The sequence below is a fragment of the Carassius carassius genome, chromosome 33 (assembly GCF_963082965.1).
Source record: "Carassius carassius chromosome 33, fCarCar2.1, whole genome shotgun sequence".
NCBI classification, from domain to species: Eukaryota; Metazoa; Chordata; class Actinopteri; order Cypriniformes; family Cyprinidae; genus Carassius; species Carassius carassius.
This window is the reverse complement of record NC_081787.1, coordinates 1800658-1823497: the sequence shown is the minus strand read 5'-3', so window position 1 is coordinate 1823497 and position 22840 is coordinate 1800658. Positions and strand designations below refer to the sequence as shown.

At 38.4% G+C, this 22840-nt stretch overlaps 2 protein-coding genes across 3 annotated transcripts in view; both read right to left on the bottom strand.

Annotated features, from left to right (window-relative positions):
- LOC132113485 (ecto-NOX disulfide-thiol exchanger 2-like) overlaps positions 1-19707 on the bottom strand; it is a 233914-nt gene extending 214207 nt beyond the window's left edge. Inside the window, exon 1 of one of the 2 annotated variants that reach the window (XM_059521266.1) lies at positions 19559-19707. The gene's annotated coding sequence lies outside the window, so the exon portion shown is untranslated. The remainder of the gene's footprint in view (positions 1-19558) is intronic. The other variant, XM_059521264.1, reaches the window with a different exon arrangement.
- On the bottom strand, positions 13496-19707 carry LOC132114105 (uncharacterized). Its single transcript, XM_059522243.1, has 3 exons — positions 19558-19707; positions 14123-15446; positions 13496-14061 (listed from the first exon to the last, which is right to left on the bottom strand). The coding sequence occupies exons 1-3, from the start codon at positions 19705-19707 to the stop codon at positions 13496-13498; spliced, it is 2040 nt and encodes a 679-aa protein (XP_059378226.1).
- Positions 19708-22840: the final 3133 nt, after the last annotated feature.

Here is a 22840-nt window from a genome sequence, read left to right as displayed (position 1 = left end):
CAGAGGGAGTCAATTGGGCTGTAGTCATTTGGAGATAAGGCTAGGTAAATCTGGGTATAATCAGCATAGCTGTGATAGGCAATTTGGTTCTTTCTCATTATTTGACTTAGTGGAAGCATATACAGGCTAAACAAGAGCAGTGCGAGAATTGAGCCTTGTGGGACTCCGCATGTCATGGACGTCCACTTAGACTTATGCTCTCCTAGACTCAATAATAACCTCTCCCTTCTAAGTATGACCTGAACCATTTGAGTACCATCCCAGAAAGCCCGACCCAGTTTTCCAGTCTCTCTAGTAGTATGTTATAATCGACAGTGTCAAACGCTGCACTGAGATCTAGCAATACCAGCACCGATATTTTGCCAGAGTCACAATTTAAGCGAATATCATTTATTATCTTAATGAGTGCTGTCTCTGTGCTGTGATGCGGTCGAAAACCAGATTGAAAATTGTCCAGGTATCCATTTGAGTTTAAGTATTTGTTCAGCTGATTAAAAACTACCTTTTCTATAATTTTACCTATAAAAGGAAGATTAGATATTGGTCTAAAATTGCTCAAAATGGTGTTATCAAGATTGCTCTTTTTCAGGAGGGGCTTAACAACTGCAGTTTTTAAGGAGTTTGGAAATGTCCCAGAAAGAAGTGAGGCGTTCACCACTTCTAAAAGATCTGCTTCTAAGCAGTTAAGCACACTTTTGAAAAAAGATGTGGGAAGTGTGTCAAGACAGCAGGTTGACGATTTTAGGTGCTGCACTATGTCTTCCAGAATTTTGCTATCAATTGCTTTAAAAATAGACATAGTATCTTTTTGATATTGTGGCCTAATCTGTCTGACCTCTGCATTACTTGAGGATGTGCTAATCGCCTTCCTGATATTGATGATCTTCTCAGAAAAGAAGGATGCAAACTCATTGCATTTGCTGTCTGATAGCATTTCACTGGGAATCTGACTTGGGGGGGTTGTCAGTCTCTCAACAGTGGCAAAAAGAGTACGAGTGTTATTTAAGTTACTGTTTATAAGGCTTGAGAAGAAATTCTGTCTAGCTGTGGCTAGTTTCACATTAAAAGCATGAAGGCTGTCTTTGTAGATGCTATAGTGAATTTCAAGTTTTGTCTTCCGCCACATCCACTCTGATTTTCTGCATTGTCTTTTCATAGTCTGAACTGCTGTTGATCTTCTCCAAACTGATTTCTGTCTGTTTGTTTTCTTACTGATTATTATTGGAGCAATATCATCAATAACATTCTAAACTTTTGAGTTGAATGAATCAAGGAGAGTATCAACAGAGTCTGCAGAAATGCTTGGTGTTAAAGATATAGCCTCCATAAATAGTACACTTGTGTTCTCGTTAATGCATCTCCTTCTGACAGAGACCGATCTAGATTCAGTAGTAGTAGACATCAAAATATCAAAGAAAATACAGAAGTGATCCGATAGTGCTATGTCCTTAATAACAATGGATGAAATGTTTAGACCCCTACTGATGATTAAGTCTAGAGTGTGTCCACCTTTGTGTGTGGGTCCATGCACATGCTGAGTCAAGTCAAAAGTGTTTAGAACCGTTTTCATTTCTTTTGTAGTTTTGTTTTCTGAATTATCTATGTGAATATTAAAATCCCCTGCAATAGCAAAACAGTCAAACTCTGAGGAAATCATTGATAACATTTCTGTGACCTCTTCAACAAAGGCTGGAGAGTATTTTGGAGGCCTGTAAATAATAATAAACAGAATGCGTGGAGCACCTTTCAGCACAATCCCTAGATATTCAAAAGACAAGTACTGACCAAATGACACTTGCTTGCATTGATAGACATCTTTAAATATATCAGCTACACCCCCACCTCTCCTAACAGTCCTGCAGACACTCATGTAAGTGAAGTTAGGAGGGGCTGCTTCATTAAGGACTGTTGCATTGCAGCTGTCTTCTAGCCATGTTTCGTTTAGAAACATAAAATCCAGATTGTTTGTGGTTATAAAGTCATTGATTAGAAATGATTTATTTTTTAGTGAGCTAATGTTTAAAGATGCTAACTTGATGGCTGTGCTTTGTGTCTTTACATCAATTTTAGTTTGATGCATAATAGGCTGCAGATTAGATGAGTTTGCCCTTCGGCTTGAGATGGCCTTAGACTTTCTATCACGTGATAAAACTGAAATAGAGAAAGCTACAGGCACACTGGGTTCCCGCTTGTAACAAGTAAAGTAACAAGAGGAGCGTCGCCCACAGTAACGAAGTAAAAGTACAGATTTTCCCCCAAAAATTTACTAAAGTAAGAGTATAAAGTACCCATCTTTAAATATACTCCGAAAAGTATTAGTTACCCAAAAAATTACTCAAGTAAATGTAACCAAGTAAATGTAACTCGTTACTACCCACCTCTGGTTACCGGTTAGCCTCTGCTCTGTCGGTGCACATGCATGTGTTTTGATGGAGCCGTGGCTTTGGAGAGTGATTTGCAGGGAGGGTGGGATCTTATGTTTTCAAAGCTATTACTAACCTCGCCTACTCTGCCTTTAAGGAAAAAAAATTAAGAAATAAATTGTGTCACAATTCAATCATCCTCATGTTGTTCGAACCCAAATGATGCTACATTTAGGGCCCTATGAATTCTGCAATGTGGAAAACACCGATGGAATAATTAATTGCATAACGCGGAATGTCACAGAATTTGTCAAATTTTGAATAAATAAATTACAAATAGGTGGGTACATTAAAATCAAATTGCAATATGAATATGCCTTTGAATATTACATTGAAAAAATAAATATGAATCCTGCATGTTCTGCGTGTGAATGAATGTTTAACCTACTTATTATTTTTTTTATATATATTTTTTTAATCTTCATTTGATTCGTGATTTCAATTAATTAGAATTGCTTTTTGATAACATACCAAATGTAATTCAACCATTAAAACAGAGACCAGAAAATTAAAAATGGGAAAACATGGAATCCAAAACCATTAAAAGGGGGGAGTTCACAAAACTTCAGAACACAGGATTAAGCATTTTCTTTTGTCGTGGCCAAAAGTTTTGAGAATTACATAAATATTGGAAATTGGAAAAGTTGCTGCTTAAGTTTTTATAATAGCAATTTTCATGTACTCCAGAATGTTATGAAGAGTGATCAGATGAATTGTATAGTCCTTCTTTGCCATGAAAATTAACTTAATCCCAAAAAAACCTTTCCACTGCATTTCATTGCTGTCATTAAAGGACCTGCTGAGATCATTTCAGTAATCGTCTTGTTAACTCAGGTGAGAATGTTGACGAGCACAAGGCTGGAGATCATTATGTCAGGCTGATTGGGTTAGAATGGCAGACTTGACATGTTAAAAAGAGGGTGATGCTTGAAATCATTGTTCTTCCATTGTTAAACATGGTGACCTGCAAAGAAACGCGTGCAGCCATCATTGCGTTGCATAAAAATGGTTTCACAGGCAAGGATATTGTGGCTACTAAGATTGCACCTAAATCAACAATTTAGAGGATCATCAAGAACTTCAAGGAAAGAGGTTCAATTCTTGTAAAGATGGCTTCAGGGTGTCCAAGAAAGTCCAGCAAGCGCCAGGATCGTCTCCTAAAGAGGATTCAGCTGCGGGATCGGAGTGGCACCAGTGCAGAGCTTGCTCAGGAATGGCAGCAGGCAGGTGTGAGCGCATCTGCACGCACAGTGAGGCCAAGACTTCTGGAAGATGGCCTGGTGTCAAGAAGGGCAGCAAAGAAGCCACTTCTCTCCAAAAAAAACATCAGGGACAGATTGATCTTCTGCAGAAAGTATAGTGAATGGACTGTTGAGGACTGGGGAAAAGTCATATTCTCCGATGAAGCCCCTTTCCGATTGTTTGGGGCATCTGGAAAAAGGCTTGTCCGGACAAGAAAAGGGGAGCGCTACCATCAGTCCTGTGTCATGCCAACAGTAAAGCATCCTGACACCATTCATGTGTGGGGTTGCTTCTCATCCAAGGGAGTGGGCTCACTCACAATTTTGCCCAAAAACACAGCCATGAATAAAGAATGGTACCAAAACACCCTCCAACAGCAACTTCTTCCAACAATCCAACAACAGTTTGGTGAAGAACAATGCATTTTCCAGCATGATGGAGCACCATGCCATAAGGCAAAAGTGATAACTAAGTGGCTCTGGGACCAGAATGTTGAAATTTGGGGTCCATGGCCTGGAAACTCCCCAGATCTTAATCCCATTGAGAACTTGTGGTCAATCCTCAAGAGGCGGGTGGACAAACAAAAACCCACTAATTCTGACAAACTCCAAGAAGTGATTATGAAAGAATGGGTTGCTATCAGTCAGGATTTGGCCCAGAAGTTGATCGAGAGCATGCCCAGTCGAATTGCAGAGGTCCTGAAAAAGAAGGGCCAACACTGCAAATACTGACTCTTTGCATAAATGTCATGTAATTGTCGATAAAAGCCTTTGAAAAGTATGAAGTGCTTGTAATTATATTTCAGTACATCACAGAAACAACTGAAACAAAGATCTAAAAGCAGTTTAGCAGCAAACCTTTTGAAAACTAATATTTATGTAATTCTCAAAACTTTTGGCCACGACTGTATATTTATATATATATATATATATATTTATTTGTCTCTCACTTCACATGAACACTGGGCTGATAAAAGTCCCCTGTGAATGTGATAATGAAGCCAGCTGTTCGGTCTGCAGGGGCTAAAGATAACCTCCTATCTGTCTACATTTGATTTTCCAGGTGTTTTGAAGAGCACTGAGCTTCAGAAGCTTAGCTGAAAGATTATCACAGTTGTGTTGATTCAGTTTTGTTCCACATCACGTGACAAGATGTTAAAAGAAGCAGGCCGAGGGAGAAAACCAGGTGTTTGTCATCATAGTTGCTTCATGTCACTGCATTCAGAATTCATCACCAAAATAATGGTCTGGATCCCTCAGTGACTTATATTCACATTGATTTACTGTCCATGAGAAATATGTGTTGTTTATGGGTGGGGGAGTTCAGACAGCCTCTCAATCATGTTGGGAGCAGGCTGCTAATTCAATTTTCGAACTGAAATGAACTCTGCGGGCTGATGTCACCGTGTCTTAAACCGAAAAAAACTTATTTTGTTTATGATAAGCTTATGATAAGCTGACATATTAGCAAAGCTTTAAAGATTAAAAAAAATACAATAAAGATATTAATTATAGAGCAGAAAAATGACACATGCTCATATAACTCATAAACAGACTTTGTTAAAAAGTAAGAAATGGTAATAACGGCACCTGTCCCCACAGAGCTCGAACTCTTTCATTTGGCTTTCCTTATAAATAAACCAATGCCTACCTGAAATCCCTAAACCTCAGTCAGGGAATCGTATGGTTTCAGCACTCTGCCTCTAGATTTTCCACAAGCTGGTGTTTCGACCTTTATCTCTAAAGCTTGCTGGATAACTCAGATAACTTTTCAGTTTTTCACTGTGATCTGAACCACTGGAGGCACACACTGTTCTTCCATCCAACATCGCAAGACTGATCCGAAACAACATTCTTAGAAAAACACAGCTTTGGAGACACATGAGGATGAATAAAGGAAGGCAGAATTTTCAATTTTGGATGAACTAGTACTTTAAGAAATTAGACTCATGATGGAACACAAAGTCTCGGACATACTACTCGCCTCACATACTTCAAAAACACACACACACACACACACACACACACACACACACACACACACAAAAAAAACACTACTTTTTCACATGCTATATAATAGAGAAGTATGCAATTTCAGACACAGTGCTCTTGATTAATCATCGATAAAAGGTGCAGAGCAAGAACACAAGAAGGGGTTTGAACTGTACTTGGCTAGATGTTGACTTTGAATTGGAAACAGTACTTGGGCAACAAATGATGGCTTTTCACAAGTCACAAAAACACAGACAAGTACAGACAAGAACGCATACTGAAAAATGGCTCATGTGTTCATACGGTTCAATAAAATGGACAATCAATCCTATTTTGGATTGAACAAAAAAAATAAGAAAAATAACACTTCTCTCAGAAGTCATTTTTATTATTTTTAATATTCAGGTTTTATTTGACGGGGACAATGCATATCAATAATACATAAATGCACAATGTGTCAGAATTAGCCAGAAAGCTATTTTACATCTGCAGTCCCTGGATTGATGTAACATTGTCACCCTAAAAATATAAAAAAAGAATAATCTATACATAATGCATTCATGCTCTAAACAACATTTAAATTTATGCTATACCTAAAACATGTATTTCTATCCCAAAACAAAAAATAAATAAATTCAGCATCCACTTAAAAGTTACGCTATGCATAGCAACAACAACAAGAATCAACACCAGCTCACTAATGACATAAGCAATGTATTGATAATATCAACATACAGGCAAAGATAATGTTAGCATACAGACAAGTAACAGCAGTTTAACCTAAAGTAGACATATGATAATCCATGGGGGGTTTTTTCTAGTGAACAGGAGGTTTTTTTGTGTTAGTTTGTTGTGCCAAGCCACCAGAACTGAACCAAACTGAAAACAGTGGTTAAAATTTTTTTTTTTTTAAATTCCTTTTTTCGAAATTATTTATGAATTAGTAAGATTTTCAAATTATATCTAATTTATGATGATTGCTAAAATATGCAAAACACTTTTTTTTTTTTAACTCAGGTCAGTCAAGACATTCATTTCCAAGTATGAAGATATAGGCCTGTGATTCAAATGACATTGTTCAAAATAGCAAAGGCACCCACACGTGCACAACTTCTCCTTCAGGGTTCGACAGAATGAGTCTTTTAATGTTGCTATATTTATATCTCTCCAGAGATCGACAACAGTCACTTTCCACAGTCCCATTTCACGCAATAGAAAAGTGTATCTATGTTCAAGTTGAAGAGGATCTGAAAGGCGTTTCAGAAGAGCGTACACAGACTGACTGGAGCATGACGCTGAACGAGAGCGAGCCATTAAAGCCCAATGCAGGATAAACGTCTTTATCTGCACACAAACATATTATTTCCACAGTGCCAATGCAAACAAATCAGAACGACTTGTGTGCAAAGACATCTGCATCGGTGGAGAGATTTATGCAGATTGCCATTTCATGCACACAAAGCTTATTATTTCAAGTCTGTGACATTGTGCCTTGAAAAAATAAATAAAAAAGGTTGTGATGTTCATCCAATCTCATCAAGCATGAACACTGTGACTTGTGAAACTTTAGATAGATGTCCGAATGAGTATGAGATAAATTGCACGATTCAATTCCGGCCGAGGATGAACTCTAATGAATTTCGTGAAGTGAATATAATGGCGCTACCTGACCGCTCGGGTTTCCAGGAGCTGTGGCTTAAAGACCAGTGGGATAGCCATCGCTCTGTTGCTCAATCACACCGCCTCTGCAATAAACACTGGGAGGCCAATTAGAGCATGGAGCTCTCGCTTGAGACGACAGGAAGTGATTCTCTGAGACCCTGATAAGGATTATTGCGGATGAATGACTAAAACACATAAATGATCAGGCCCTCTTCAGGGAGAGATCCCTGATTAAACAGCCAGGCCACCCAAAATGTAGATGAGTTTGTTTCTTCATCAGATTTGGAGAAGTGTAGCATTGCATTTCATGCTCACCGACGGATGCTGTGCAATGAATGGGTGCCGTCAGAATGAGAGTCCAAACAGCTGTCAAAAACATCACTATATTCCACATGTAATCTACACCACTCCAGTCCATCAGTTAATTTCTGGTGAAGTTGTGTTTCGGGCTAAAATACAAGTCCTCTTTCTATAATATCTCACCTGAATCAGGAGAGATTTGGTGGATTTTCACTGGAGGAAGTGTTATTTTAGATTGTGGACTCTTATTTTGTCCAGAAACAATGTCAAAATGTTGTAATGATGGATTTGTTTCTTCAAAACATGCACTTTTTGTCTTCTCTAGATGTTTACTGATTGACTGGAGCAGTGTGAAGTACTTATGATGTTGTTATCAGCTGTTTGGACTCATTCTGACGGCACCCATTCACTGCAGAGCATCCATTGCTGAGCAAGTGATGTCATTAATTTCTGTATTAAAATTCATCTTTTAGTTTTTGAGGGGGGAATAAAGTTGTAAGTGTCTTGGTAACACAACTGTTTTTACTTAACCTTGTCATTTTCAAGAGTAATTCAATGGAAACTTTTCTTAAAAATGGTATAAAAGTGATATAAGTGACAAAGAGTAAATTTATCAAAGGCAAAGCCTGTTCTGATGGGCAGATGAAGACTACCAAAAGGCCCTATTGATTGGTGACGCTGACATCAATTCCCATCTACATCTCTCTTATTTTCTAACTGCCCTTGAGGGTCAGCAATCTATTGTGACGAGAGACACTACTGGCCCTTCTACAAGATGAACAAATAAAACACCAGGCGAGAGAGAAAACAAATGACTGCTAAATGGGGCTATTGTTTCGACATTATAGCGGTGTCTGGAAAGGACAGCATGTGTGGCCCGAGGCTTTCAAAACACGTTCCACTGAGGTCAGGGTGTGATGTTTTCACCCGTCAGGAACTTCAACAACACTGAAAGCAATCTCACAGCAACTCAACACCACCCCACAATCACTAAAAACCCACGAGAAACCCTGAAGGCTGAGAATGAGGAATTAAACATGGTAAATATAATTAAAACTGCGTTAGATCTATTATTTCCCAATAAAATCCAGCAGTAACATTTATTATAAAAGCATCACTCTTAGCACTGCTCACAAGGGATTTGAACAAACCTCTAACCCGATTATATTTTGGCATGTAACTGTTCTTGCACAAACATGAATGATATCTGGAATCAAGTAGCTTGTTGAGGAGATATGGGTGTTATGTGATATATTTTATTGAGAGATCTGATTTAAAATAATAGTTCACCCAAAAATGAACATTTGCTGAAAATGTACTCGTAATCAGGGCATCCAAGATGTAGATGAGGATTTGGAGAAATGTAGCATTGCATCACTTGCTCAGCATCTGCTCCTCTGCAGTGAATGGGTGCCGTCAAAATGAGAGTCCACACAGCTGATAAAAACATCACAATAATCCACAAGTAATACACACCACTCCATTCGTTTAGAGCTGTTTTGAACTGTTTTAACTCGTAAATGGTGTTTGATCTGTGCATATTTCTCTCCTGATTCAGACCAGATGACTTTTCACTGGAGCAAGCATTATTATGGACTCCATATTTTGTCCAGAAGCAATGGTTTGAAGTTAAAACGTGTATATATATATATATATATATATATATATATATATATATATATATATATATATATATATATATATATATATGATACACACTTTATTTTACCTTTATAAGAAGTCCATCTTTATAAGATGTCCCACTTTGGCAAAGCCCCGCTGTCCTCTAACAACATTTAAAAGATCAACAGTTTATATTATTCAAAATAGTGCATGTCTCAAACTAAAGGAAGAAACCCTCTCATGGCACTGCTTTCATATGGATGAGATTAAGGCATCTGAAATCCCTCGGCTCTGACACTCACTGGATGTAATGGAAGTGACGTCAAAACCATCATGGGAGGAAAATGCAGCTTTAAAAAGAGGACAGGTCTGCGGGGGAAATACTTCTAAAAATCCACCAACCACATATGTTCTGCAGTAAGGATCCTCATCACATTATTCCACCCACTGATTTTATGTGATTTTTATTTTTATTTTGTCTGCTTGAACGGTCATACTCTTGAACGAAGGCCAGAAATACTCTGTGCAAGCGTAGAAATGCAAATGCTTGGCCAACGCATTCATGTGCCATCTTGTCGTGCATACTAATGTGAGTTAGTGCGTAAAGTAAATTTCAGGCCAAAAATGTTAGAGCTGCATATAAATCGTATTTGAATCATCTTCTTCTCTCGATTAATTAAGCTTATTTACCCGGTGGGTATTTATCCTGAAAACAATTCATATAAATCAGTGTTATTTTGCATTGGTTTTCTCTTAAATGGATATTAAATGCCTAGTGATGTGATATATACCCCACTGAAAAACGTCAACATTATTTAGAATTTTTTTTTTGAGTTAATATACTTCTTGAGTTACAGGCATGCAAACTTTGGATAAAAAATAATAAAAATAAAAAAATCTTGTTTTAAGTGCTTTATCCCTTTTTTGAACGGTCACCTTTGGCACAATGCAACACAGATTGATAAAGTCAACAGATTTTACTAATAGACTTACCAATCTATGTGTATAAATAACATTATGTTGCTGCCATCTTTCTAAAGTCATTTTTACCATCCTGTAATCTGCCTCAGAATCTCAGGTGAAAAATGTCATTTTGACCCTCCTCTACAAAAAAAGTGAATTAAACCATAAATATACATCTGTGACATTCAATATCCTGGTTCTTTTCTTCATTTATGTGTTTCTTTTGGCAGATAAAATAATTACAAATGAAAAGTTGGAGCTGTTGCTTAGTTGACATGGAATGACTCGGTAATAAATCGCTGAAATGTACTCTCAGCTATATCCAGTAACCACGAAAGATCAAAAGCATCTGACAGAATTTCTTGCATTACTTGTAGCAAGAATGGGGTTTCATCAGGGATCAGCACTTCCACTAGAAGGCACACTTTTGTCAATATTTCCTAGTTAGCTTTTCAACATTTTCTCAAACTCTTGTTTGCACTTTGGCAGCGATAATGTATGAAAAAAATAAACTTTAGAAGAGGAGGAAACATTCATCATAAAACTAGGCCAATTCCAGTCTCACTTGTGTAATATCTAGTTTGCTCTAAATGAAGGCGTAGCATGATATCAGCTCACAGTTGGGATAAATCCTTAAAAATGCAACACTGCGCAAATCAGTTGATTTAAATAGTCTTGATTACACATAGACACAATGCATAATTTAATCAGACCGACAGCATAAATCTTCAACAGTACGGAACAAACTGTAATGTTTTCAATTGCAATTAGGAATCCCCACTTAAAAACACAAATCCATGAACTAAGTGAGTTTTGACGCGACACAAACTCAACCTCTGTGAGCCCTATACCGTTTCACAAATATTAGAAATGACAGCCCAGCATTTACTTTAACCAGTCAAAAAGGGTCAATCCAGGATCAGGCCAAAACGAACAGAGTAGCAGCAGGATGTCTTTAGATTCATGTGTTTAAGGAGTTTAATTAGTTGAATGTCTCGTCTCAGAGATCAGTGTCATCTCGCCTAAACCTCTGCTTTCATTAAAGGGGTCACATGATGTTGCTAAAAATATTACTATTTGGTGTATTTGGTGTAATGCAATGCGGTTCAAAAAAGACATTTTTGTCCATAAACTTTACATTATTGTTGGTCCTCTATGCCCCGCCTTTCTGAAATGCATACATTTTTACAAACCTCATCGATCTGAAAAGCGAGGTGTGCTCTGATTGGCCAGCTATCCAGTGCATTGTGATTGGCTGAATACCTCAAGCGTGTGACGGAAATGTTACGCCCCTCATCATACTTTGATGACGTGTGTCCTAGCACGACAAGACAAAAACAATAAAATCCCATTACAAACGAGGCATTTGTTGCATCCAGTGGGGACATAATTACTTTGATTATAATGACTTATACGGTCTTTTTACACGTTGCATATCGTGCCACATAAACATAACACCATGTCTGCATTTGGAGAAATGACAAACAACAAGAGCTACTCTACACTGCTCAAAACTCATGTTTGAATCATCTGTGGCAAATTCTTTAAATATGAAAATGTACTTACAGACTGTGAGTCAGAAGCGCCAGACTGTCTTCGTAAGCTGGACCTGCCCCACTTTATAGAAACAGACACCGGCATTGTAGGCTACTCTCACAGGAAACGTTCATCATCCACTGCAAAATGCGCTGAACGAAACCATCCATCGTTGCTCTGAGATGCACAAATGTTCTCCTCTTACTTTGGAACCATTTACATTGGCGAAACAGAAAAAAAAAAAAATAAAATAAATTGTCATTTCAATGCAACTCACTCAATATTAACTGCCTGGGGTTGGCAAATGCGCCAATGGGGAGCACTTACATTTTGTCCTGATAACATTATTATTATTTTTTTTACATATAAGTGTAATACATCATTTGAAATTGTTAATTGTCCACTTTACATGTGTACAGTCATGGCCAAAACTTTTGGCAGTAACAAATTTTATAAAAGCTTGTTTTGCAACACTTACTGCTTAAGTATTTGAAGATTATTTTTTCTCGTTTTTACGGTATACTGAAAAACAATGATAAGCATAAGTTTTAAAGGCTATTATTGTCAAAAAAAAAGATATAATGTATTGTACAACATATTGAGTGAGTAGACCCTTGTTCTTCATAACCTCTGCAATTGGCTCTGGCATGCTGGATATTAGCCTCTGGGCCAAATCCTGATTGATGGCGATCCAGTCTTGCTTTATTAGTTCTCGGTGTTGATCACAATTTGTGGGCTTCTGCTTGTCCACTCGCTTCATGAGGACTGACCACAGGTTCTCTATGGGATTGAGATCCGCGGAGTTGCCTGGCCACGGATCCAAGCTACAAATACATTCGAAAATGCTTCTCCCCTTCATTCACCTTAAGTGAATGTAGCCTTGGCCAGGAGGGGTTGATGTCATCAGGCGGTACCCATCGTTCATTGGGTGTTTCGACCCTTATCCGCAACACCCTCCAGATGGTGGGTCGGCAGTGGTGGCCAAGTCACTGCCCATCTTCCCCTCCTGGCTTCCAGCTCAACACCTCCCTCTTGCTCCATAACCAGCAAGAGGCTCTTTCTGCTGCCTCCCCCATCCTGCGAGCTGCTGCCTTTCTCTCCTTCCCTGTTATTCCAATGGCTGTTAGCATTCTCCACACTGACTGAGCAGGGAATCCTCTATAGCCAACCTCGACCGGGAACAGCCAAGCCTGCCATCCTTTCCCCCTGCAGTCGTGCAGCAGGTCTTGGTATTTGGCGTTCTTTCTTTCAAAGGCCTGTTCACATCCCACTTCCCAATGGGACTGTAAGTTCTATGAGGATGATCTTTTTTCCCTCTTCAGACCACAGTACCACATCTGGCCTCAGGGTTGTCTGGACAAACTGGGGGAATTGCAGCCTTCCTCTCAGATTGACCTTCATTTCCCATGACTGGGCCTTTTGTAGCAGACTGGTTCTTGTTGTTGCTGTGGTTGGTGGCTTTTCCCCCTCTCTTACAAACTGGATTGAAGTTGTTTTCCGAAGAGGCTGGCGTTTCTTTTTCCTCTCCTGCTCTAAGGTGTGGGCGAGTGTCGTGAGCACCCTATCGTGGCGCCACCTGTACCTTCCCTGGGTGAGTGCTTTTTTACACCCGGCCAGGATGTGTGCCATGGTGCCCCTCTCCCCACAAAGCTTGCACAATGGGTCCTCTCTCATGCCCCACTTGTGCAAGTTTGTTGGGGTTGGGAGTGTGTCATACACTGACCTCAGCAGGAAGGAGATTCGGAACGGTTCCAGTCACCATAGGTCCGCCCAGGTAATCTTCCTCTTGGGAAGATCCCATCTGGTCCAGGCCCCTTGAGAAGCTAGGTCCACTGCCCTTGATCTTCGTCCTTCCTCTTCCAGGTCCTCATACACAGTCAGCAACCACATGATTCTTGGCAACAGTCCGTGTTGATAGAGCCAAGCTTTAAACTTCCCAGGGAGCCCTGATTTTTCGATCCTCCTCAGCAATTCCTCCATCTGCTTTTCCGTACTGGCTATGTTATTCCTGTCAGTAAGTGAGTCATCGAACCACTTTCCGAGGCACTTGATTGGATTCTCCTCTATTGATGGAATCACTTCCCCTTGCACATGCATCTTGAACCTGTTGGTCAACTTCCCGTTCCTGATCACCAAACTCCTGGATTTCTTTGGCTTAAACTTCATTCTGGCCCACGTTGCCATGTGGCCCAGAACAGGTAGCACCCACCTCGCCTCCACATGGGTTGTGGTTGTCACGGTAAGGTCGTCCATGTAACCTCTTATTGGGGGTTGTCGGATTCCTGACTCCATTTTAGGACCCCGTGCTTCCTTCTCCGCAGCTGTTATTAGGAGGTTCATTCCCATGATGAAGAGGATAGGGGAGATTGTACAGCCAGTTACCTTTTTCCAGGCTTTGCCACTGAGTTGTAAAATTGGCCGCCTTGAATCGTAGCTGGATTCCACCAAAGTAGCTGGTGATCATTCTTTTGATGTGCTGCGGGATGTGGTAATGGTCTAATGCTGTATGGATGAGGGCGTGCGGGATTGATCCATAGGCATTGGCCAAATCCAACCAGACAACAGTCAGGTTGCCCTTGCTGGCTTTAGCCTCACGGATCATCTGACTGAGAACTCCGGTGTGTTCCAGGCATCCAGAGAAGCCTGGAATTCCACCTTTCTGGATGGCAGTGTTGATGTATCCATTCTCTGTCATGTACGAGGTCATCCTCTTGGCCAATACAGAGAAGAATATCTTGCCTTCTACACTTAGCAGTGAGATTGTTCTGAATTGGTCAATGGTTGAGGAGTTCTCTTCCTTTGGCACAAAACAGCCCTCTGCCTTCTTCCAGCCTGATGGAATGGTACCTTTTCTCCAGATCCTCCGGAACAGCTTCCACAGCCTCCGGAGAAGCATTGGACATTTCTTATATACCTTGTAGGGTATACAGCTTGGGCCGGGGGCAGACCCTGTTCTGGCCTTCTTCACCACCTCTTGGACTTCCCTCCAGGATGGTTCACTGACGTTGAGCTCTTTTTCTGGGATCTTTATACTGCTGATGCTTGGGTTGGCGTGCAGGGCCTGGTTTCTGGAGGTGTCATTGTGGGTCTCCCTCAAGAACGCCTCCACATCTCCTTTGGGGCTGGTCAGCTTTCCAGATTTTGCTTCACCCAACAGTGTTCTGGTGAATCTGAAAGGGTCTTTGGTGAACTGAGATCTTTTGTTCTCCCTATCTTTCCTCTTCTTCCGAGTGCTTTCTGCTTTCCGGAGTCTGCAGAGGCGCTCCCGGAGTTGACTCGTCAGGTCCTTGATGCCTTCCCTTTCATCAGCAAGGGCTCTTTTGAACTGCTTGGTGAGAGTCTTGATTTCTCCCCTTAGTCGATGAATTTCTCTCTCTCTTCTGTTTGGCTGATGTGCAGACTTGATGTTGATTTTCTTCTCCTGAATTCCAAAACGCTCCCTTGCCAGGTTATAGGTTATTGTTGTGAGAGTATTGACTTTCTGCTCAGCCGTCCCTGCTAGTGTGGCTTCTAGCACTTTGTCAAGGTCTTGGTCTAGTTGGTACCACTCTTTGTTATCGCTCATCTTGGGCCAATTGATCTGTTCCCTCGCAGGGTGGGGGTGGCTCCCTGGGGTGGCATCAGGTGGGTCCCTCCTGAGGTCTTGAGGTGACACAGGTGCTAAGAGATCTCCAGTACTGTGGGGTGCTTCCTGCCTGGAGCTCTCCTTAATGAACCATAAATTTAAATGTAATGATCTCGAGCAACTTCATCACTCTTTCTTTGTGACATGGTGCTCCATCATGCTGGAAAATGCAAGGATCATCACCAAATTGCTCATGGGTCGTTGGAAGAAGTGGCTCTTGCAGGACATTTTGATGCCATTCTTTATTCATGGCAGTGTTTTTGGGCAGAATTATGAGAGAGCCTACTCCCTTGGTTGAAAAGCAACCGCACACATGATTGGTCTCAGGAAGCTTCACTCTTAGCACAACACAGGACTCATGCTAGCGTTCACCTTCTCTTCTCTGAACAATAAATTTTCCAGATGTCCCAAACAGTCGGAAGGGAGCTTCATCAGAGAAAATAACTTTGCACCATTCTTCTGCTGTCCTTGCTGCACACTCTGGGACGTCCTGAAGACTTCTTCGCTGCAGTCAAACCGCTCTCCTTGAAGTTCTTGATGATCCGGTAAATGGTCATTTTCAGGTGCAATATTCTTTGTATCAGTTTTCTCACATGTGAGGCCATTTTGATGCAAAGCAGTGATGACTGCACGTGTTTCTTTGGAGGTAGCCATTGCTAACAAGAACACAATGATTGGAAGCGCTTCTTCCCTCCTTTTATAGCAATAGTCAATATAATGTTCATGATAAATATCATACAAAGTTTTCTTGCACACTTTTTTTTTTTTTTTTTTTTTTTTTTTTTTTTACATGCACTAGACAGACATCTTTGACCATTCTGCTGTATTACTTTCTAGCATCTCTTGCAGGATGGCCACATTTTTGAGACAGTCAAGGTAAAAGAAATTCAACTTTTAAAAATGCACCTTGGGATTCTGTACTATTCACGTCTTATTAAATCCACACAGTCACAATCATGCTGAATAATAATAATCAGATGAATCAGAATTAAAGCATCTGACAGAATTTATGAATTTATCACTGCAGCTATCAACAGCAAACCAAACTTCAATTAAAAGAAGTAAAGCAGGTCCACTGAACAGTTACTTCTTGAAATGTCATTTGCTTTTTTTTTTTGTTTTTGCATATGCTGTATTGTTACATATGCTGTTGCTCAGCAGCAGGTCAGTGTTCACGTCTTCTCTCCATCAGACAATTATTTTGAGACTCTTCAAAGTTATTTTTCAGGCATGCAAGCTGTTTTAAGACTTGATTTTCTTAAGTTTTTGTAACTACCTTTGCACGAAATATTTACATTTAGCTTCAGAAGTGTGCTACTGGACAGTAGTTTTAGATTTATAATACAAAAATGTAAATTTCTGTCTGTGGTTAAATCTAATAAACATGTTTGATCTAAATGGTTGTTGATCATTATGGACAACTCATTAGTGATTCCATCCAGCAATTCAAGTCTATAAAATGTTAAATTAAACTGTCAAAAATATTCCCATAAGAGCTTCTTCAATGAAACGAGGAACAGCAAATTCATGCAATGAATGAATGAAGTGACAGGAAGCTTTAAGTATTAAACACACACACACCTTCCACTCAGTGACCAGCTATGGTTCATTGATTACCTTATCACAGTCAAAGAGAAACGCTCGCTCATTTCTATTTCTGTGCAGAGAGAGAGGAGTCAGCTTTGTCACAGTGCATTTCTGCTTGAAAGGATATTTAAATGACACCTGCTATCTCTCAATGACAAATCAATACAACATAAACCAACAAAACAAACAGAGAAGCCACACAAGTGTTAATGGACGCTCTGCCCTTGACTTCACGCTCCAACCTTTGAGTTGTGTGAATGTGCTTCATTTAGAGACTAGTATGTGAGTGTATTTAATGGGATACGATGAGAAATGCGCCTATTCTTTCAAAATGCAAAATACAGAAATGCCATTTTCTGTCTAATAATGGTGCATGAAACTCAAATAAAGAGGTCAATATTACTTGCTTAAAGATTAGTCAAATTAATGTTTTATTCCTTCGGCTGATTACCACAAAAACGTAAATACATAACACACTCGGGGAATGAATGTATGGATTGAAATTAAGTACAGATTAAGTATAAATTAAATTGAATTAAACAATTAAAATGGATTCCAGAATATAAAATTAAATTAAAAACACAAAAATTGGATGGGTAAATACGTAAAAAAAGAAAAAAACTATTTCATAGGCCCCTAAAAATTCAATTAATTAAATTAATACATTTAATAAAACTTTGCTGTTAAATTGTATAAATTTCATGATTTCGATTAATTGCACATGCTTTTTAATTAATAAAACTGAATTTAAACATTAAAACGGAGTACACAAAAATTTAAACGCAAAGGGAAAAAAATGGAATCCAGAAAAAAATAAAAACAGGAACATTGGAATCTGGAAATAAATAAATGTATCACCTGAAAACACGACACAAGTTCAAATTCCGCAATAATATGCATTAAAAAACTAACAAACAAACAGCTTCCCACTGAGCACTTCTGAGTCTAAACAACCCAAACATTTCTCTCATCATCTTATTGACGAGCCCTATAGCTGTCATGCACCGATACACGCATGTGGTTATGCATTTCTCGTGTTGCTAGGATACAAAGCTTTACATGTGATTCACTACACATGTGTTATTGGAAAACCTATAATACACGGCAGAACACAGAGAAAAACAAGACCGGGAACCATTCAATTATTGCTCCAGCAAGAGCCCATTTCTACAAGCACACCTGGTGTGTATATTAAAATGATCTTACAGCAACAGTTTAAACGCATCACATCACTTTACTGTGAACATTCACCCAAATATCTTAGTGCTTAACTGTCGGCAGTCATACCACACTATTCAACAAATGATTCAGAATTACTTTCTAATAACTCAGTTTGACAGTCAACATCAACAAGAACATTGATAAGACTAAATTAACTGAAGCAAATCTGACAAATATGAAGTGAGAATGAAATGTTGACATTATACTGTAGTTGTGCTGCTATAATATTTTCAGCATAGTTCAAATTAATACAAAGAAAGAAAGAAAGAAAGAAAGAAAGAAAGAAAAGAACTAACACATATGAAATCTGCCAATTTGAGTAATAAGAAATTCCTATATTTCTATATTATGTGTGTAAAAAAAATAAGAATATTTTGTGTATATATATATATATATATATATATATATATGTGTGTGTGTGTGTGTGTTGTGTGTGTGTATTTCCCCATGGAAAGTTTAAATACCTGAAAAAAATAAATAATAATATTTAGACCTTAAAACCAATACAATTCCCAATATAACGAGTAAAATCATTGCAAATTCTGTGATGGTTTCTATTGTTTTTATGGAAGTTTATTTTAACTGCATGTGTGCCAGTTCAGTTTGCTAGTCATGATTTAACTCAAAGTTATGTAACGTTATATTACTAAATACAAAGTGCAAATAGCAATTATTAATTATTTAATAACGATTACTAAAGAAATACTAATAAACCTCATGTGTGGACGGTTTAATAAAAAGTAATTTATTAAATCAAATCATTTTCCGAACTTTGATAAAAAGCAACCATTTCGCTCATCGGTTCTCAGGACATTATTATTAAAAAAATAATAATAAATAAATAAAAAAACCCATTACGAATCAAACACCTGTCACGGTTTCTGAACGAATCATTCGCGAACGAGTCGTTCAGACCGGTACAAAGGATTCACTAAAAAGATCCGACTCAAACGAACAATTCGTTTCGCGAATCATTTATATCGCTTCTCATCAGGAAGGTGACGTAACAAACGTTTAGCATGCAGCACTGTTATCATTCATGTAACCACATTTCACACCAATAACTATAACAAGTGTTCTTTTCTAAAATGTTAATGAATATGATATCTAATTCATGTAATATTTTAATAACAGTGACCAAAGTTACCATATAAAGCATTTTAAAGTTGAATAATATTAATAATATTTTTTTAAGATAACGTTTAAATTGCCAAGAAACATTAAGATACTGTCACAAAAGAATAATAAATAATAAAGACTGTACACATTATGGCAACGCGACACATGTTAAAGTGTTTAAATGCGCAGTGCATGGAAAGCCATGAACATAGGCTGCAGTGCATGAGAAGCATCTCTGTGCATGCGAGTTGATATGCGCGCTCACCTCAGATGAAGAGCAAACATGAACACGCTCCAGCCTCCAGACTGTGCTGGGTTTGTCCGGTGCACGGTGATGCTCCAGCGGGACACCCGAAGAGCCAGTGAGCAGAATCACTGCTGTCAGAGCCGGGGAGAGGAGGTAAACACCGGGCATTATGGGAATCTGGAGGAGCAACCTGCTTTTATGCACGCGGGGAAGCACACAGCGACATCTACAGGGGGTAAAAATGACAAGCGTTTTTATTTTGGCATAACACTATGGTCACACCATGGTATTCTGTGAAATATTTTTTTATAAAGATTATGTAAAGGAGTGTGTTGTGTAATACTGACGGATCACAAAAGACAATAAACATACAATACATTTGTATTCATTAAAATGAATACAAATATACTTTAATTAAATGCATTAATTAGATATGATCCACACATTCAGTCTTGTACACTAGTGTACTCTGAGAAACTCAGTATTGATAATTAGACAAGCGCTGAATCAATTTGTGTTCTCTTTCCTAATGAAACAATTTTGTCCTTGATTAAGGCTTCCTTTGACAAATCACTTCTGAGTTTGATTGATCTATAATTAAAATTCTAATACAGTCTATTGTCAGCTGAGCATCCATGATTTTGTGTAATTATCCAAAAATGCATATAAGATTGCAATTATTATGATCAAAGATCTCTTTAACCTGGAGGGAAAGAAGATTCAAACTTACACTGAAGGTTTCGTTTCTCCAGCAAGAATGTCTGTTCCGTTCAATCGTACTCATGTGATAAAACCAAAACCAATCATTTTCATTTAATTGAACTTGATGTGCTAAAATAACAAAAAAACAACAACAATTTTTTTATTATTATTATTTAAAATAAATAAATAAATAAACACAAGATATGAATTGATATTAATTGGACTGGAGTGGTGTGGATTATTGTGATGTTTTTATCAGCTGTTTGGCCTCTCAATCTGACGGCACCCATTCACTGCAGAGCATCCATAGCTGAGACACTGATGCAATGCTACATTTCTCCAAATCTGATGAAGAAACAAACTCATCTACATCTACTATTTCTTTAACAGACAACATTTTAGTATGAAGGAACAACTAAGGAAAGTTGCAGATTGTCTTCCATAATAAAAGAGAAAAGCTATTACCTGCAGCAGCAGCACAAAACAATGATTACCTCTTCGGCTGTTGGTTATATTCCTCACCGGCACAGACTGTATCTGTAGTTTCACAGTTCCATTAGTAGGATCATTACAAGAACAAGAAGAAGTTATTATATTTTGATTAAAAAAAATTGTATATATAACATGCAATGATGAACCATGAATGCATATTAGTAAGGTCGATTTTTTATTTCAAGTGATTGCAAATGATCAGTGAGGTATTCCTACATTGAGCAGCACACATAAACACAGCTTATCCTGGTATTCTTTGCTGCTGTGACCATAAACCATAAACACAATGAATCCAATGTAGCTCTGAAATAGAGCACAAGGCCAACGAGAAAAAGCTCTGCACGTCTTCAACAGATCACACCCCTCGTGATTTATTGCTCTCCTGTGATCCTTATTCCTTTAGCTGCTGCAAAACAGTACATAAATCCCACTGTTTTATTCTTCGTCATGGACTTTAAAGGCTGAAAAAATATTATTTCTACATGTCTTTATACTTTAATGCATTCTCTCTTTGACAACAGCTCGCACATCAAAGATGATAATCTACAAGAACAATAGTGTTCTTCTATAAGCAGATGTTCTGCAGAAGAACCCTTTTACGCTTTGTGACGTGTCTTTTAACCCACAGGTTTCTCTGAGATTTACGGTGTAAAAGCACAAGGCTAGAGAGACAGATTGAATAAAGCAATAGGAGGAATGGGAAATTTGGAAGCACAAAGACTCACACAAACTATTATCCTCATTTGTCAGACAAACTCCACGGACAATACTGCACTGGGAGGCTGGACTATTCACGAACAGCAGACGATTCATCTTCAAACCAATTCAGATGACTCAGTATCATTAAAAAGTGGGAGCATAAAATAATTATTTTTCTATTTTTTCTATTATTTTCTTTTCTATTCTATATTTAAGTCTACAGTATACATAGCTATCGTTCATAGCTATATTTATGTATATTTTTATATTTTTTGTGTTTTATTCTTTAATAATTGCACTGTCCATGGAGCGGACCTGACACACATTTCACTGCTGGTTATATATGCTCTATATAATTGTGTATGTGACGAATACAAATCTTAAATCTTGTGTCTTGAAATGTATGCATATTTCATGAATTTTACATTTTATGGCACCAGAAAAAAAAAAATATATATATATATTTTAAACATCATTAAATCAAAGATGCATTTACAGTGATTGAGAAGCAAAGTTGTGTAAGGTGTTAAAACTCAAACTTTTTTTGTTGTCTCATTACCAAAGAGTCAAAAAAAATAATAATAATCATTTTAAAATTTCGACATTGCTTCGAAATGCTTCGAGCATTTCATAAATTCCAATCAGTGCAATTCCAAACAATATTAATATGTATTTAACCAGAACACAATATAGAACAACAGAAAATACATTTTTACAGTGCACGGTCATTGCTCAGAAACATATGGACTACAGTGCAACATCACAACATATCTCTCATGTAAACATGCAGGGCTGTTGATAAAGATATGAAAACTTTGTGCTGTTTCAGGAAGCCAGTGTGTGGGGGAAAATATCAGCCTGAGGTACAGAAGCAGAAAATCACAGACTAAACATCCAGAGGAAGAGATGCTGTGCATGTGCTGTGTGTAGGATACAGTTCTTCAAGGAAAAGATTGTTTACACCAGAGTCCCCCGGCAAACAGGAAGCTCTGGTGTGTGAGGGCTGGATACAAGCATCTCTCAATAACTCGTTTTATGAGGTGTGTGTGTGTGTGTGTGTGTGTGTGTGTGTGTGTGTTCATCTAATGGCCCTCTGCGCTGGTGTCTAGGTGCTTTGAGTAGGAGCCGATGTACTTCATAAACGAATCAAAATGGAGAAATAACTCAGAAAAATGAGGAGAAAGAGCCTGATAAAGAAAAGTGAATAGCCTGTTGGTTACCTAACCAGGTGAGCTGGTTCACAATCATTTCACCTCATCAGAGACCTGACATGAAGGACGACACAATCTGTAATGCTCAGTCTCAGTCCAGCTACAGACGCAGGGAGGGAAGAAAATGACTTTTTCTGAGTAGTTTTTGCATTAAAATTTAAACAAACGGATCTCAAGATGTATGAAGTCTCTTTAAG

What these genes read in the sequence shown, in the direction of transcription:
- LOC132114105 (XM_059522243.1), bottom strand. Translation starts at nt 19,707, where the DNA reads ATGCCCGGTGTTTACCTCCTCTCCCCGGCTCTGACAGCAGTGATTCTG. An exon ending in ATGTTTGCTCTTCATCTGAG is followed by an intron (nt 15,447 to 19,557) that starts GTGAGCGCGCAT and finishes TGGTTCATTAAG; the next exon opens with GAGAGCTCCAGGCAGGAAGC. An exon ending in GTGGCAAAGCCTGGAAAAAG is followed by an intron (nt 14,062 to 14,122) that starts GTAACTGGCTGT and finishes TCCTAATAACAG; the next exon opens with CTGCGGAGAAGGAAGCACGG.